Source organism: Salmo trutta, chromosome 9 (assembly GCF_901001165.1).
Source record: "Salmo trutta chromosome 9, fSalTru1.1, whole genome shotgun sequence".
NCBI lineage: Eukaryota > Metazoa > Chordata > Actinopteri > Salmoniformes > Salmonidae > Salmo > Salmo trutta.
The window spans coordinates 22,316,006-22,330,012 of NC_042965.1; the positions used below are offsets into that span (position 1 = coordinate 22,316,006).

The following is a 14,007-nucleotide window of genomic DNA, read 5'->3' on the forward strand; positions in this document are numbered from 1 at the left end:
CATTCTTAAATTAAAGACTTCTGGAACCACCAAGACTCTTCCTAGAGTCCTGATGAAACCAAGATTGAACTCTTTGGCCTGAATGCCAAGTGTCACGTCTGGAGGAAACCTGGCACCATCCCTACAGTGAAGCATGGTGGTGGCAGCATCATGCTGTGGGGATGTTTTTCAGCGGCAGGGACTGGGAGTCTAGTCAGGATCAAGGGAAAGATGAATGGAGCAAAGTATAAAGAGATCCTTAATGAAAACATGCGCCACCTTAGACTGGGGCACAGGTTTAACTTCCAACAGGACAACGACCCTAAGCACACTGCCAAGCCATGTCTCTGAATGTCCTTGAGTGGCCCAGTCAGGGCCCGAACTTGAACCCGATCAAACGTCTCTGGAGAGACCTGAAAATAGCTGTGCAGCGACGCTCCCCATCCAACCTGACAGAGCTTGAGAGGATCTGCAGAGAAGAATGGGAGAAACTCCCCAAATACAGGTGTGTCAAGCTTGTAGTGTCATACCCAAGAAGACTCGAGGCTGTAATCTCTGCCAAAGGTGCTTCAACAAAGTACTGAGTAAAGGGTCTGAATACTTCTGTGAATGTGACGTGTGTGTGTGTGTGTGATATATCCACTTTAGAATAAGGCTGTAACGTAACAAAATGTGGAAATAGTCGAAATAGTTTCGGAATGCACTACTTTTGACCAGAGCCCTATGCCATTGTGTTATAACCAGGCCTAGACCTGACACGGGGCCATCAACAGGTGACCTACTTGTTGGGGTACTTGCGGAAAATGTCCTTGATGACCACGATGGCCTCCTGCACCACATAGTTGACCTTGGTCTGGATGAGGTCCAGCAGGGTGCTCACACAGCGCTCCGCTGATTGCTGACAGACAGAGAGACAGACAGACGGACAGAAGAGAGACTGTCAGCCAAACACAGAGCAGTCAAGGGAGACACTACAGTAACAATTGGCATTATTCAGGCTTTTGTTACCAGATGCATGAAAAAGCCCCAACCTTTCATAGACATTTATACTACACATGCTGCTGTAAACTCATGACACAGTCATAAGGCTAGCAGTAAAAACACTACAGTTCGCTTGACAGTTAGTTGTACTTGACTTGAAACATTATACTACAGTATATGACCCATGTACAGTATATCATGAAAGCGTTCCATCATCTCCTCGCTCTCACCTCCACTTTGATGGCACAGCGGCCGATGGCTCGGACTGCCTTCCGCACAAAGTCCACATCCACCTCAGTGGCATACTCCTTCAGCTCTGCCAGCACCTATGAAACCCCCAGCATGAGGTCACTGATACTGGCTTTTATGTTGTCTAGGAATCACACATGACTGCTTATCCATGTTATCTACCAAATGTTACTTACAATCAAACATCATGGCTTCCATTGGAAGTAAATGTCCTAACTGTAGTGATATTGTGGTGTGTGGGTCACCTGGGCGATGTTGGCTTGAGATGCCAGGCGGATCATAATGTCCAGTTTCTCCAGCTTGACATAGATGGGGTCGTTGTACTTCACAAAGAACACCTTCATCTCATGCTTCAGGATCTCTGGGCTGCACAGAGAAACAGGTACAGTCGATATCAAAAGAAAAGTAACTAGCAATTTCAATAAATTAGTAGAATACAGCCAACACATTAAATACTTTGAATGTGCCGAGGAAGCACTGGCAGGGTCCCAAATAGCACCCTAATCCCTATAGAGTGAACTATTTTTGACCAGGGCCCAGGTAGCACACTATATAGTGAATAGAGTGCCATTTGGACGGCACACACTGAACAGCTGTAATTATCTGTGACTAATTTCTGTTGGTAGGACCCCTATTTATCCCCAGGCCTTCCTACCGTTTCTGTACAATGAGGTTGATGTTCCTCAGGGCCACGTACTGCAGCTCAGGCTCTGCAGACAGCAGGGTGACCAGGGGCGGGGCCAGCTTCTTCAGCAGGGTGCCATAGTAGTCCAGGTCCTTAGGAAGCATCTCCATGAACTTCATCAGCACCTTGACCGCCGACAACACCACTGCAGAGTTGGCATGGGACAGACGGGGGGTCACCCGCTCACAGATACTACAGCGGGAGGGAGAAAAGGGCAGAAGTGAGACAAGGGACGAGTACAGATTATGGGGAAATTGATATACATTACACTTCATATACAGCAGAGGATGTGGAAACTGACAGAGAGAATCAGTGCGTCATAGACAGTGTAATGAATGAGGTGGCATCCTGTGCTTTCTGACCTCTGGGACTCGCGGTCGTCACGGGGGGTGTAGTTGGCCAGGCAGTCCAGGATGAAGATCTGACCCCACTCGGTGCACTCGTTGAGGGCCGTCAGCAGCTTGTTGATGGACTGGGGGTTCAGGTCCAGCAGGTTGCTGTTGGGGTGGGACTCTGCAATCTCAGACAGGGCTGCCACGGCATTCGCTACCACCTGACAGAAGGAGAGGGTAAGTTAGACTGCAAGAACACATAACCTAGTAGGCGGCAATGAGATGACGGAAGGAATTAATTTCCAAACAGCGATACAAATCTGATACCGCAAGTGCCCTTTTTTTCTATACTGGGATAAACCTCCCATTCATGAAAAGTAGTACTACAGCCCTAGAGCCAGTTGTCTAGCCCAGGGGGAGGTAGTCTAGCAGTCTGGTCAGCCTGCCGTGGGAGCCTCACCATGGGGTTGGAGTCAGAGATGAGGTCCTTGAGGGTATCCAGGAAGCCCTGGTCCTCCACCAGCTGGGCGTTGATGTCATGGAGCTTGGCCACGCACACGGCTGCAGTCTTCCTCACGTAGGGGTCCTCGTCCTTCAGACATTTCCTCAGAGGCTCACACAGGTACTCCGTGATCTTGTCCACGCGGATGCAGCCCATAGTGCGCACAGCCAGGGCCCGGATCAGGGGGTTAGCGTCCTCACAGTCCTGAAAGGGGAGGAGAGTCTCTCTATGTTAGTTTTACACACTGAAGAGTATTGAGACGTACATTAACATGCTCTTATCCAGAGCGACTTACAAATTGGTGCATTCACCTTGTGATATCCAGTGGAACAACCACTTTACAATAGTACATCTATATTTTTTTTTGGGGGGGGGGGGGGTTAGAAGGATTACTTTATCCTATCCCAGGTATTCCTTAAAGAGGTGGGGTTTCAGGTGTATAGGTGTAGCTACTCCAGTTCTCTCACTTGACAGTGAGACAAATATTTTGTGCAATAGGTCAGTGCAGTCTGTCTGACCTGGTGTTGTGCTTTACCTTGACGAAGGTGTTGACAGCCATGATGGCCATGTCAGGCTGGCTCTTGGCATAATTCATCAGGTACAGGTAGACCAGCTTCTTCAGCTCCAGGTTGTCAGTCTGCATGCAGTTCACCACATCTGGAAACAAGGCACTGGGGGAGGGGGTGCCAGACAATTACATATAGAATCATGAAGGTATGACATTAGCCACTCTAGTGAAATATAGGTTCCCTATGGAGGGAGCAGAGTCAGTATGGGCCATGACTATCCACCGCATTGTCACATGTTCAGAGGTGACACTCGAGCGCGGGTCTAACACGACTCACCTGACATCCTTCCCAACGGTCATGGAGGCAATGACCTTCTTCACAGCCTCCTTCTTCTTCTCCTTCTTATCGCTGTTCAGCTCCGCTTTCAGCTCAAAGATCTCTCCTGCACAGATGGAAACAGAACATACCATTATAACAGATAGCAAAAGTGTGTGTACGTGGATCAAGACGGGAGCGTGTATTATAACCAGTCAGTGAAGGGAGCACTGCACACACTACTGTTACTTAGATTACAATTCATTTCATGACAGGAACACATGTATTGTTATAGAGATACGGTTGACCTGGAATTGCTTAAACACTGGACGAAGCTTGGTTAAACAACAATCCATAGAGGCTGGTCTATGGTGATAGGTGGGATGGACAGAGTGGTTGAGGGGTGAGATTAAAGAGCTCATGTTCAGTAATGTATTATTGCATATAAAAGTACCATGTATGTATATGTAGCAGAAAAGCTGTAAAAACTAAAAAAATATGTGTCCTTCGAAGAGGTGAGTGGTGGTGGATAGGTTAATAAAAAAAATTTATATATTCAAAAAAAGTTAAACAAACCATGCACATCTCCAAGATACATCTGCAGACTTGTTCTATTTGAAGTGCCTACTGTACATGTAGGCAGTGGTGTAAAGTACTTAAGTAGTACTTTAAAATATTTTTACTTAAGTAGTTTTTTGGGGTATCTGTACTTGACTATTTATATTTGACAACTTTTACTTTACTACATTACTAAAGAAAATAATGTACTTTTTACTCCATTTTTCCTGACACCCAAAAGTACTCATTAAATGTTGAATGTTGAAAATGGTCCAATTCATGCACTTATCAAGAGAACACATGGTCATCCCTACTGCCTCTGGCCTAGCAGACTCACTAAACACAAATGCATCTTTTGATAATTATATCTGACTGTTGGAGTGTGCCCCTGGCTATCCGTAAATTAAATTTAAAAAAAAGAAAAATGGTGCTGTCTGCTTTGCTTAATATAAGGAAATTATTTATACTTTTGATACTTAAGTATATTTACACCCAAATACTTTTAGACATTTACTCAAGTAGTATTTTACTTGGTGACTTTTACTTGAGTAACTTTCATTAAGGCATCTATACTTTTACTCAAGTATGGCAATTGGGTACTTTTTCCACCACTGCATGTGCAATAGGTGCAAAGACAAACACAGACAGAGCAGAGGCTGGACTTCAACCTCTCCGCAGTGCAGCCTGTCCTCAGGTAACACTACAGATCAGTTCAGCTTCTCTCTGGGCTTGGATAGGAGTGTTTACTCTCAAACACCACTCTGTCTGTGGGCTTAACCTTGAGCCCAACTTCCCCCTGGTTCCAAGGGTAGAAAACCCATTAATGAGCCTCCCTCACACAGACAGTAGTGATGATCTGCCTGACGGACAATAAATCAAAGCAAAGGGATGCTTATGCAGCATTTCTGACTCCTATGTCTCATACAAGGCAAACAGACATGAAAAGACAAGTCTCCTTCATTAGCACTATATCAGTTTGAATGGTAGTGATTGGCTGGCTGTTTATAAAGAGGTGAGAGAGGATGCAGAGGGAGACAGAGAGCCGGGGAAAGCCAGAAGGACAGCAGGAGGGCTAACTTAAGGAGAGCTAACTTAAGGAGTGCTAAAGCCTGAGGCCCTAATCTTATTTAGAGGACAACCTCAGCTGTTCTATTCCTGCTTTCATCAGCCAAACACACAAAACACACATAGCCAGGCTGCTGCTGAGCCCTGTTTCCTACTCCTTTTGTTGATGTTGCTTTCTCTTGGCTGCAAATACCCTGAACCTGACATGTATTTTTTGTGACAGTATGTGGTTGGGAGCAATTCCTTTCTAGAACATTCTCGCTATAACATTCTCTAAGTCAACCATTGTTACACATGGTGGCTCTTCCCATCAGCGGGGTCATGAAGCTAGTTTCCATATTTTGATTAGGCCTACACACCATTTAGATTAGGGCCTAAAATCAAGTCATGACTAATATGATAAGAGTAGCCTAAAAACAGCAACTCTGAATGAATTTTGATACTGTTAAAATATATATATATATATAAATAAAAGTCAGTGGGCCAGACCTTTCTTGGTAGTGGTGAAATACTTAGAGTCCGTCATCTTGGATCCAAATTGCCGGTTCTCCTGCAAGAGAGAGAGAGTGAAAGAATGAATGAAAAACAGGCACCGAGGTATATTTTTCCTAGAAGGAGAGGGATCTGCAAAGAAGACAGGAAACTGTAGAAGTGCAAGTGCAGGCAAAAAAGGAGGAAGTCTTCATCACTTGAACACTTAGCTTTGATGTTTTTTTAATGCAATTACACATTGTCCATTGTGTTAAAACACATTGGTCGACCACCCCTAAAAAAGTTAAAACCCTCCTAGTCAGCACATAGGCCTACTTAATCAGCCAGCCTCTGACTGGACCTGTCGTTTGGGGTCCACGGAATCTCAGTCTGCAGAGCACAGCATTATCCCTTTCCTGTTGTTGAATACCACACTTGATCCACCACCTTCATGTGATGGATCTTCCCACTAAGAAAAACACTGACTGTTCTCTGCACAAAAAAAAAACAACACTGCAAAGTAGCAGGCCTTGGAAGTAACAAAGCTCCTGCGAAATTAAAAACATTTGTCTCTTATTTCACTGGATTAACACCCCCCTTCCACGCCCCAACTTTAGAACTTCAGGATGAGATTGGGCAATGGGTCTCACGTTGATATAATGCAATATTAATGATGCTGTGAGTAGTTAGTGCATTGACTCTTGAGTATTTCATCCATCAACCCAATTCTAGTACTTACTTTTTTTCTGCATGAGGTAGTCTTACAGATATCAAAAGTATTGACAGTATGAAAAATAATTTAGACATACAAAACAACCAGAGTACTAGAAAAATGGCACAAATTACTACCATGTTATCACACCCTGCTCCGAAAGTGATAGTGCAGAAAGCACAATGCCTGGTGAGAGGCTGTCTGGTCGGGCATTGATAACAATGTTGCTGCCCACCACACTGGCTGGACAAGTTTGTAAATTACAGTGCTGTGGTTGTTCATTTGACAGGACCCTCATTCAATTCCCTGTGAATAAAACTCAATAACATCTTATTTTTCCCCCACTACTCTCTTCCCAATCTCATGCTCTCACAAGAAGAAAAAAAAAGCACAATGTTAGCCTCCTTGCTCCTGGGAAGCTGTCATTGCTGACTAACTAGTCGCTAGCTTGGATACAACTCAGGCAAGAGCAGTGGTCAGTCAATATGATTCAGAAGCTGGATAAATATATTTAGGTTAAACCTAGATAGTTATGCTAGTTAACATTTTATTGAATTGAGGCGCATGAATAAAACGTGTTGCCTACATCTAAAGTGTAGGTATAAACTGTAACATGACAATCAGATCTGTGGCCCTTTGTGAAGAAATATCAACTAACAGTAAGCCTACATTAATTGCTGTGTTATGGCAATAACTGGCAGGCAACGGCCAGCTGTCATAATGCAAATGTAGCCTAAAACACTTAAGTCAATACTTCCCCAAAGACACAATTTTCTGTAAATGAATCAATATTTTCAACAGCTACCTAGTTAGCAAATTTGTCAGGGTCTAGTAAATGAGCTGACATTGACAAACTGAGTGGTATCTCTGACAGCGAACAGAAGGCATTTGACAGCTGTAAAAAGTTATTGACAGATTGTTATTAGTTAGCAAACAGCTAGGTTACTAAGTGTTAGCTAGTTGGCTGGAAACTTAGTTACAACAGTTTCAAGTTTCAATGTCACGTGCAAGTACAGTGAAATGCCTTTCTTGCAAGCTCTAGTTAAACCCAACAATGTACAGTAGCTAACCTAGTACTAATCAATAACAGATTCTAGTTTAACGCGGGGCCCCACTAAACTATTTGAATACCCTGTAACTTAGCTAGCTACTTAGCTATGACCTATGTGGATAAGGTAGTGTTAAAAACCCTGGCAAACTATTGTTATCATAACTAACTAGCTACACATGTTCACACTTCCTCCTTGTCATTCCTAGCATCGCTAGCAAACAGTAATAGCCAACAACTGCTAGCTAACGTTAGTTAGCCAGAATGGTTAGCATTTCATCGGCTTTGCTCTCGTTCATCTCAAAAGCTAAAATTGTATCAAGCCAATTCGAATGGCACAAATCAGATTTAAAACAGCTCTTTCTAACTTCGACTGATTACTCACGCATAGCTGATTAGCCCACTCCATATTTGCTTGATGAATGAACCTGCTGCTCAACAACGACTGTTCAATTTGCTAGGTACTGTAGCTGATGCTATGCTGCTGTCTAAAGAAATTACCTTCTAAAGTAGAGGCTTAAGGAGTCTTTGCCGGGATAGTAAAGCTCTTAATCTATCGACCTATTTTCAAATCCAACCCCACATATTGAACGTGCCTACTGAAGTTAAAATTAGACACGACACAGAATAAAACAGAAGAGAAAATCGACAGCAGCTTACCGTTGCGAAGTGTGTGTTTAACTTGGCCTTCGTTCCCTCCCACTTGAATAGCTATCATCGATCATGGTGTTGTTTTACTTCCGACTTCCGCAATAAGGTAATTTTAGGTGGATAATAATTAGGAAAATGACTAATTTGGTGAGAAGATTATCATTAAGTGGGTATCAGATCACGTTTTTTTCACATTGTAAATAGACCAATCAAGACTTTTTCTTGAATGTTCAGACAAAAATGACAAGTAGCTATTATGCCAAAACTGAGATGGAGCTTGGTCACAGTCTTATTTCAAAAGATGAAAACATTTATCTGAATCCCAAAATGTCTCTCTCTCTCTCTGTGTCATACACAAACACTCAGACACCTGTATAAAACTAAAGAAATGTGTACGCTAAATAGAAACATGATGTGCCATGTCAATAAGGTCAGCAATGTGAGATATAGGAATGCTTCCGCTTCATCCTCTTCATCTTCCCTGGATTTTATGGTGGTTAGCACTGTGAAAATGGTTTTGAATGACTTTTGGTTATAGGGCCTATAGCCTATGGACTTTCTAGCCTCATTTAAAAAGTTGCTTCAAAACCTAGTGCATAGGCTAACCTCAGTCACCACTGGCATGATTAGAGGTCCTCTCACCATCATTTCACTAAAAGTATAAACAATAAAAACACAGTTGATAAGAGACAAATCAGAGGAACATATTTTATTACAAGAACAGCTTGACAGCAATTGAATTTTCAAGGAAGAGTATGGTCTTGGTATTGCAGTATTGCTACTTAATACAGACAAATTCCACAAATGTAAAGTACTTGTCTTCAGTACATTTAATTGTCATTGTTTGATAGAAAATAACATCAGCAAATGACGCTGATTCATTACTTTTTATTATACCATTTAGACAGAAATATCAGAGAGATAAAAGGGAGAGCGAGCGAGAGAGAGAGAGAGAATTTGTTATTTTAAATGCAGTGTTTGACAAACAAAAACCAAAAGCAACGTTGCACCCTAAGGAGAAAGTTAAACTAGAAAATAATTTTGCAATTACAGTTGAATTGCCAAACTCAATCATTAGACCATGGTTTTCAACATGTTTACTGGTAAAACCTCTGTCACTTGCTTACCCATCATGCATGTTTTAATATTTCAAACCCATTTGATAATTGAACATTTTAATTGAAAATGTATCAAAAACAAATATATAAATAGTACTTTTTTTTAAAGACAGCTACATGTAAAAGCAATACAATGAAATGGTATTCTTCACTGACCCAACTTCTCATTGCGAAGAGAAAAAATGTATATTGGCTAATAATGCAAACAGAGCCTACTTATGCCAGTGGAGGGTAAAATAAAAATGCAACTGAATCTTTGAGCAGTTAAAAGAATAGGCAGTGTGTAGGTTGGCTCCTCCCTGTGTAGTTATCAACAAAACCTGGAACCCTCTTGGATTGGCTATATTCATTGCTGGAGTGTTCCCTTAATACAGCAAAAGCATAACAGCATCTGCTGTATTGTGACTATTTGGTTGATGTATGGACATTAATTGGCATGATAAAACATGTTAAAAGCAAATATTTTAACAACCAAAATCTTCAAGTCAAAGACACAAGAATACATGAAAACATTCTCAGAAATAGTACAACACCACCTATGGCCTCAAGTGTCTGCAGAGTATTGATAAGGTCCTTGGAATCCTGTGCATTACTGAACTATGGGCTCTGGCTAAAGCCATTAGGATAATGCAGAGCCACAGTTCTAACAACATTTTTTATTTTCCTTTTATGACTTATTCTGGGCCCTCACCTTCAGACTCTACATACATCATTGTTTTTCACTTCGAGCCATACCTGTAACTCGAGACCAATTCATAAATAAATAAATAAGACCAACAACATCCCTCCCTTCTTTTCATCAACCACACTACCTACGTTCCCATTGACACCAGGACACCTGGTACATATTCCTATACTGTATGTACTCAGATTCAGATTGCTGACAGATGTGCACACACCACCTCTGCTTGTGCAATCCGTTTACTGAAAACCCACTGCAGCAAAAGTCCCTGTCATTCCACTGTAAAACCATTCATAGTAGTTTCACAAGCTCTAAAGCCTTGTTAAAGTGTCAACCCGACAGTCAGAACGCTGGCCTGCTCTGTTATTGATATTACCAATAAGGCAAGAGTCCATAACAGGGGACAGACATAACCATTACACTATCAATTATTCATGTCCATTCTCCACATAAAAGCACTCAAGAAAAACCTACACATATTCTTAAGCCATTTCAATACACCACAGAATACATCACGATGAACAATCCTCTACTCCAAACCAATCCAGCAAAACATGCACATGATTCAAAACTCAATCTGTGAAGGAATTTCATCCAAATATGAGACTTTTTACAACCACTAGATGTCACTGAAGACACTTTCATGAGAGATTGGTTTGTCTATGTATCTATTATACAAATAGATTATAATCCATCTCAAATAAAATGTTTCTTTTAATTTAGTGTCATTGAACAATTCTACATTGAGAAACAAACTGATGGTGATGGCAATGACACTCACATTGGATGGGTGTTGTTGTTGCGCACTAACATTCTCAAACCACACTCAAACACACATTTTAAGGCAAAGGGAATTGTCAAGGCATTTCCAACAGCAATATTGCATAGCTAAGGCAGCATATAACCCCATACAGCAAATATTCACACATTTCATAATTATGTCTTGTTATATACACTATAAACACATATTTTTGCAAGTATACATATACATGTACAGTACCAGTCAAAAGTTTGGACACAGCTACTCATTCTAAGGTTTTTCTTTATTTTTTACTATTTTCTAAATTGTAGAATAATAGTGCTGACATCAAAACTATGAAATAACACATATGGAATCATGTAGTAACCAAAAAAGTTGGAAACATATATTTTATATTTGAGATTCTTCAAAGTAGCCACCCTTTGCCTTGATGAAGCTTTGCACACTCTTGGCATTCTCTTAACCAGCTTCATGAGTTATGCTTTTCCAACAGTTTTGAAGGAGTTCCCACATATGCTGAGGACTTGTTGGCTGCTTTTCCTTCACTCTGCTGTCCAACTCATCCCAAACCATCTCAATTGGATTGAGCTCAAGGGAATATGGAGGCCAGGTCATCTGATGAAGCACTCCATCACTCTCCTTGGTCAAATAGCCCTTACACAGTCTGGAGGTGTGTTTTGGGTCATTTTCCTGTTGAAAAACAAATGATAGTCCCACTAAGCGCAAACCAGATGCGGTTGGCGTATGGCTGCATAATGCTGTGGTAGCCATGCTGGTTAAGTGTACCTTGAATTCTAAATAAATCAACGGCAGTGTCACCAGCAAAGCACCCCCACACCATCACACCTCCTCCTCCATGCTTCATGGTGGGAACCACACATGCGGAGATCATCGTCTCACAAAGACACGGTGGCTGGAACCAAAAATCTCAAATTTGGACTCATCAGACCAAAGGACAGATTTCCACCGGTCTAATGCCCATTTCTCGTGTTTCTTGGCCCAAGCAAGTCTCTTCTTCTTATTGGTGTCCTTTAGTAGTGGTTTCTTTGCAGCAATTCGACAATGAAGGCCTGATTCACGCAGTCTCCTCTGATCAGTTGATGATGAGATGTGTCTGTTACTTGAACTCTGAAGCATTTATTTGGGTTGCAATTTCTGAGGCTGGTAACTCTACTGAACTTATCCTCTGCAGCAGAGGTAACTCTGGGTTTTCCTTTCCTGTGGCGGTCATCATGAGAGCCAGTTTCATCATAGCGCTTAATGGTTTTTGCGACTGCATTTGAAGAAACGTTCAAAGTTCTTGAAATGTCTGTATTGACTGACCTTCATGTCTTAAAGTAATGATGGACTGGGCGTTTCTCTTTGCTTATTTAAGCTGTTCTTGCCATAATATGGACTTGGTATTTTACCAAATAGGGCTATCTTCTGTATACCACCCCACCTTGTCACAACACAACTGATTGGCTCAAATGCATTAAGGAAAGAAATTCCACAAATTAACTTTTAACAAGGCACACCTGTTAATTGAAATGCATTCCAGGTGACTACCTCATGAAGCTGGTTGAAAGAAGAGTGTGCAAAGCTGTCATCAAGGCAAAGGGTGACTACTTCAAAGAATTTTAAATATAAAATATATTTTGATTTGTTCAACACTTTTTTGGTTACTACATGATTCCATATGTGTTATTTCATAGTTTTGATGTCTTCACTATTATTCTACAATGTAGAAAATAGTACAAATAAAGAAAAACCCTGGAATGAGTAGATGTGTCCAAACTTTTAACTGGCACTGTATATACACATGTACATATATATACACATTCATCCACTTAACGTAGTCTTTTGTACACATATTTTAGTGTTGATTTTCAAGTTGAGATAACTCTTGATCATTGGAAGTATGTTTCAGTGACAATGACATATGATCTTACTCTTGCCCCAGACTGCAGTTAACACATAAAACATAATGTGAAAAATACTACTTTGTATATTTCCACAATAAAAGCTCAAAAACTAATCAGAAGACATCACTCAATCACGGCCATGTGGATTGGCAGTGAGAAAGTGACATCATACATGTATGGCAATGAACAAGTCAGGATGCAGAGGGTTGGTGGGGGAAGGTGAGTAGCAGTGCACATATGGAATACGAAGTGTGTATAAAGCCCAAAGGACTGTTAGATGTGAACATTGTACAGTAAAGTATTGTAGAGTATTGTATTTATATATAAGTCCAATACAGATTAGATCTGTAAAGATGTCCACAGAAGGTGGGTGAGAAGCAGAGGGTGAGTGGCAGTATGGAGAATGAGAGAAAGTATCTGTTACAGCATGCTCTCTACACCAATATTTTGACAATCAAAGCAGACAGAGATGCTGTGGCATACACTGTCCACTAGAGGGAGCCAGTCCAGTTGACTTGATGATGATGCTAGTGATTCACTGCTCCTGCCTGGGGTTCTTTCCTCCCCCTCAGCCCTGGCACTTCTTCAGCGATGCATATAGCATGGGGCTTTCAAGACAGTGCCTGCTTTGTATTAGACACTTTATGATTGAACAAAGCATCCCCATATAATGACAATAAAAGCATTCAACTTAAACAATAGTTTTCGATTCGGGATCGATCCTTTGGTAATAAATAATTAGGCTTAGAGTGCAAAGAATAGAATTGGATTCTGAAACCCTGACCGTTATAGGTAGGAAACGGCCTGACTGCATGACAAAATGAGGGAGTGTGCGACATGCTCTATAAAAAAATAGTCTGTAGCCCGGTCTCCAGTCTATTTTAGACAGTAGTCAGTTTTCATTTGACAACAGACTCTTCTATATCAGCATCATCAGGATTAGTTAGTTGTGTGTTATATCCAGGCCTCAGTGTCCAAGCCGCTCTCTGACTCCACAGAGTAGGAGCGGTCCCTGTTACCCATGGCGGGGGAGCGGGACTGGGGGTGGATCAGGTCGGCAAAGGCCTGGTGCATAGCCTTGCGTGAGGGTGAATGGCCGTTGGAATGGGAGCTCTGAGGGGACTGTGGCGGGGTGGGCGTCTGGTGGGGAGTATGGTTGCCCCTGGCCTGAAGGTCTCTGTAGCTGACTGGGGTGGGGATACGTGACGGGCTGTTCCCTGGCCGGTTGTCTGTACGGGGTCTGATCCTGGGCCTCAGCTTGAGCTTGTAGATGGAGGGCACCCTGTCAGCCTTCTTCCCTGCCCTCTTGGGCCGGAAGACTACACCCCCATCAACAGCATCCTCATTGGCCAGGGGAGGTGGTGGGGGAGAGTACTCTGAGCGTGATTCACTCAGGCTGAAGCACATGGAGGAGCTCTCACTGGAGGAGTCTTCCTGGAAGGAGCAGTCCTCCGAGGGGGGCAGGGGGATGGGCGAGGGACAAGAC

At 42.2% G+C, this 14,007-nt stretch overlaps 1 protein-coding gene across 2 annotated transcripts in view; it reads right to left on the reverse strand.

Annotated features, from left to right (window-relative positions):
- The window catches only part of LOC115200193 (AP-1 complex subunit beta-1), a 42,483-nt gene extending 34,296 nt beyond the window's left edge, over nt 1-8,187 (reverse strand). The window contains exons 1-10 of one of the 2 annotated variants that reach the window (XM_029763037.1): nt 8,067-8,187; nt 5,665-5,725; nt 3,574-3,679; nt 3,264-3,399; nt 2,687-2,932; nt 2,257-2,447; nt 1,865-2,086; nt 1,455-1,575; nt 1,191-1,286; nt 762-877 (exon numbers count right to left, since the gene is read on the reverse strand). In XM_029763037.1, coding sequence (XP_029618897.1) covers nt 762-877; nt 1,191-1,286; nt 1,455-1,575; nt 1,865-2,086; nt 2,257-2,447; nt 2,687-2,932; nt 3,264-3,399; nt 3,574-3,679; nt 5,665-5,701 — 1,271 coding nt within the window. In that variant the 5' untranslated portion in view covers nt 5,702-5,725; nt 8,067-8,187. The other variant, XM_029763038.1, reaches the window with a different exon arrangement.
- Between the last annotated feature and the right edge of the window lie 5,820 nt (nt 8,188-14,007).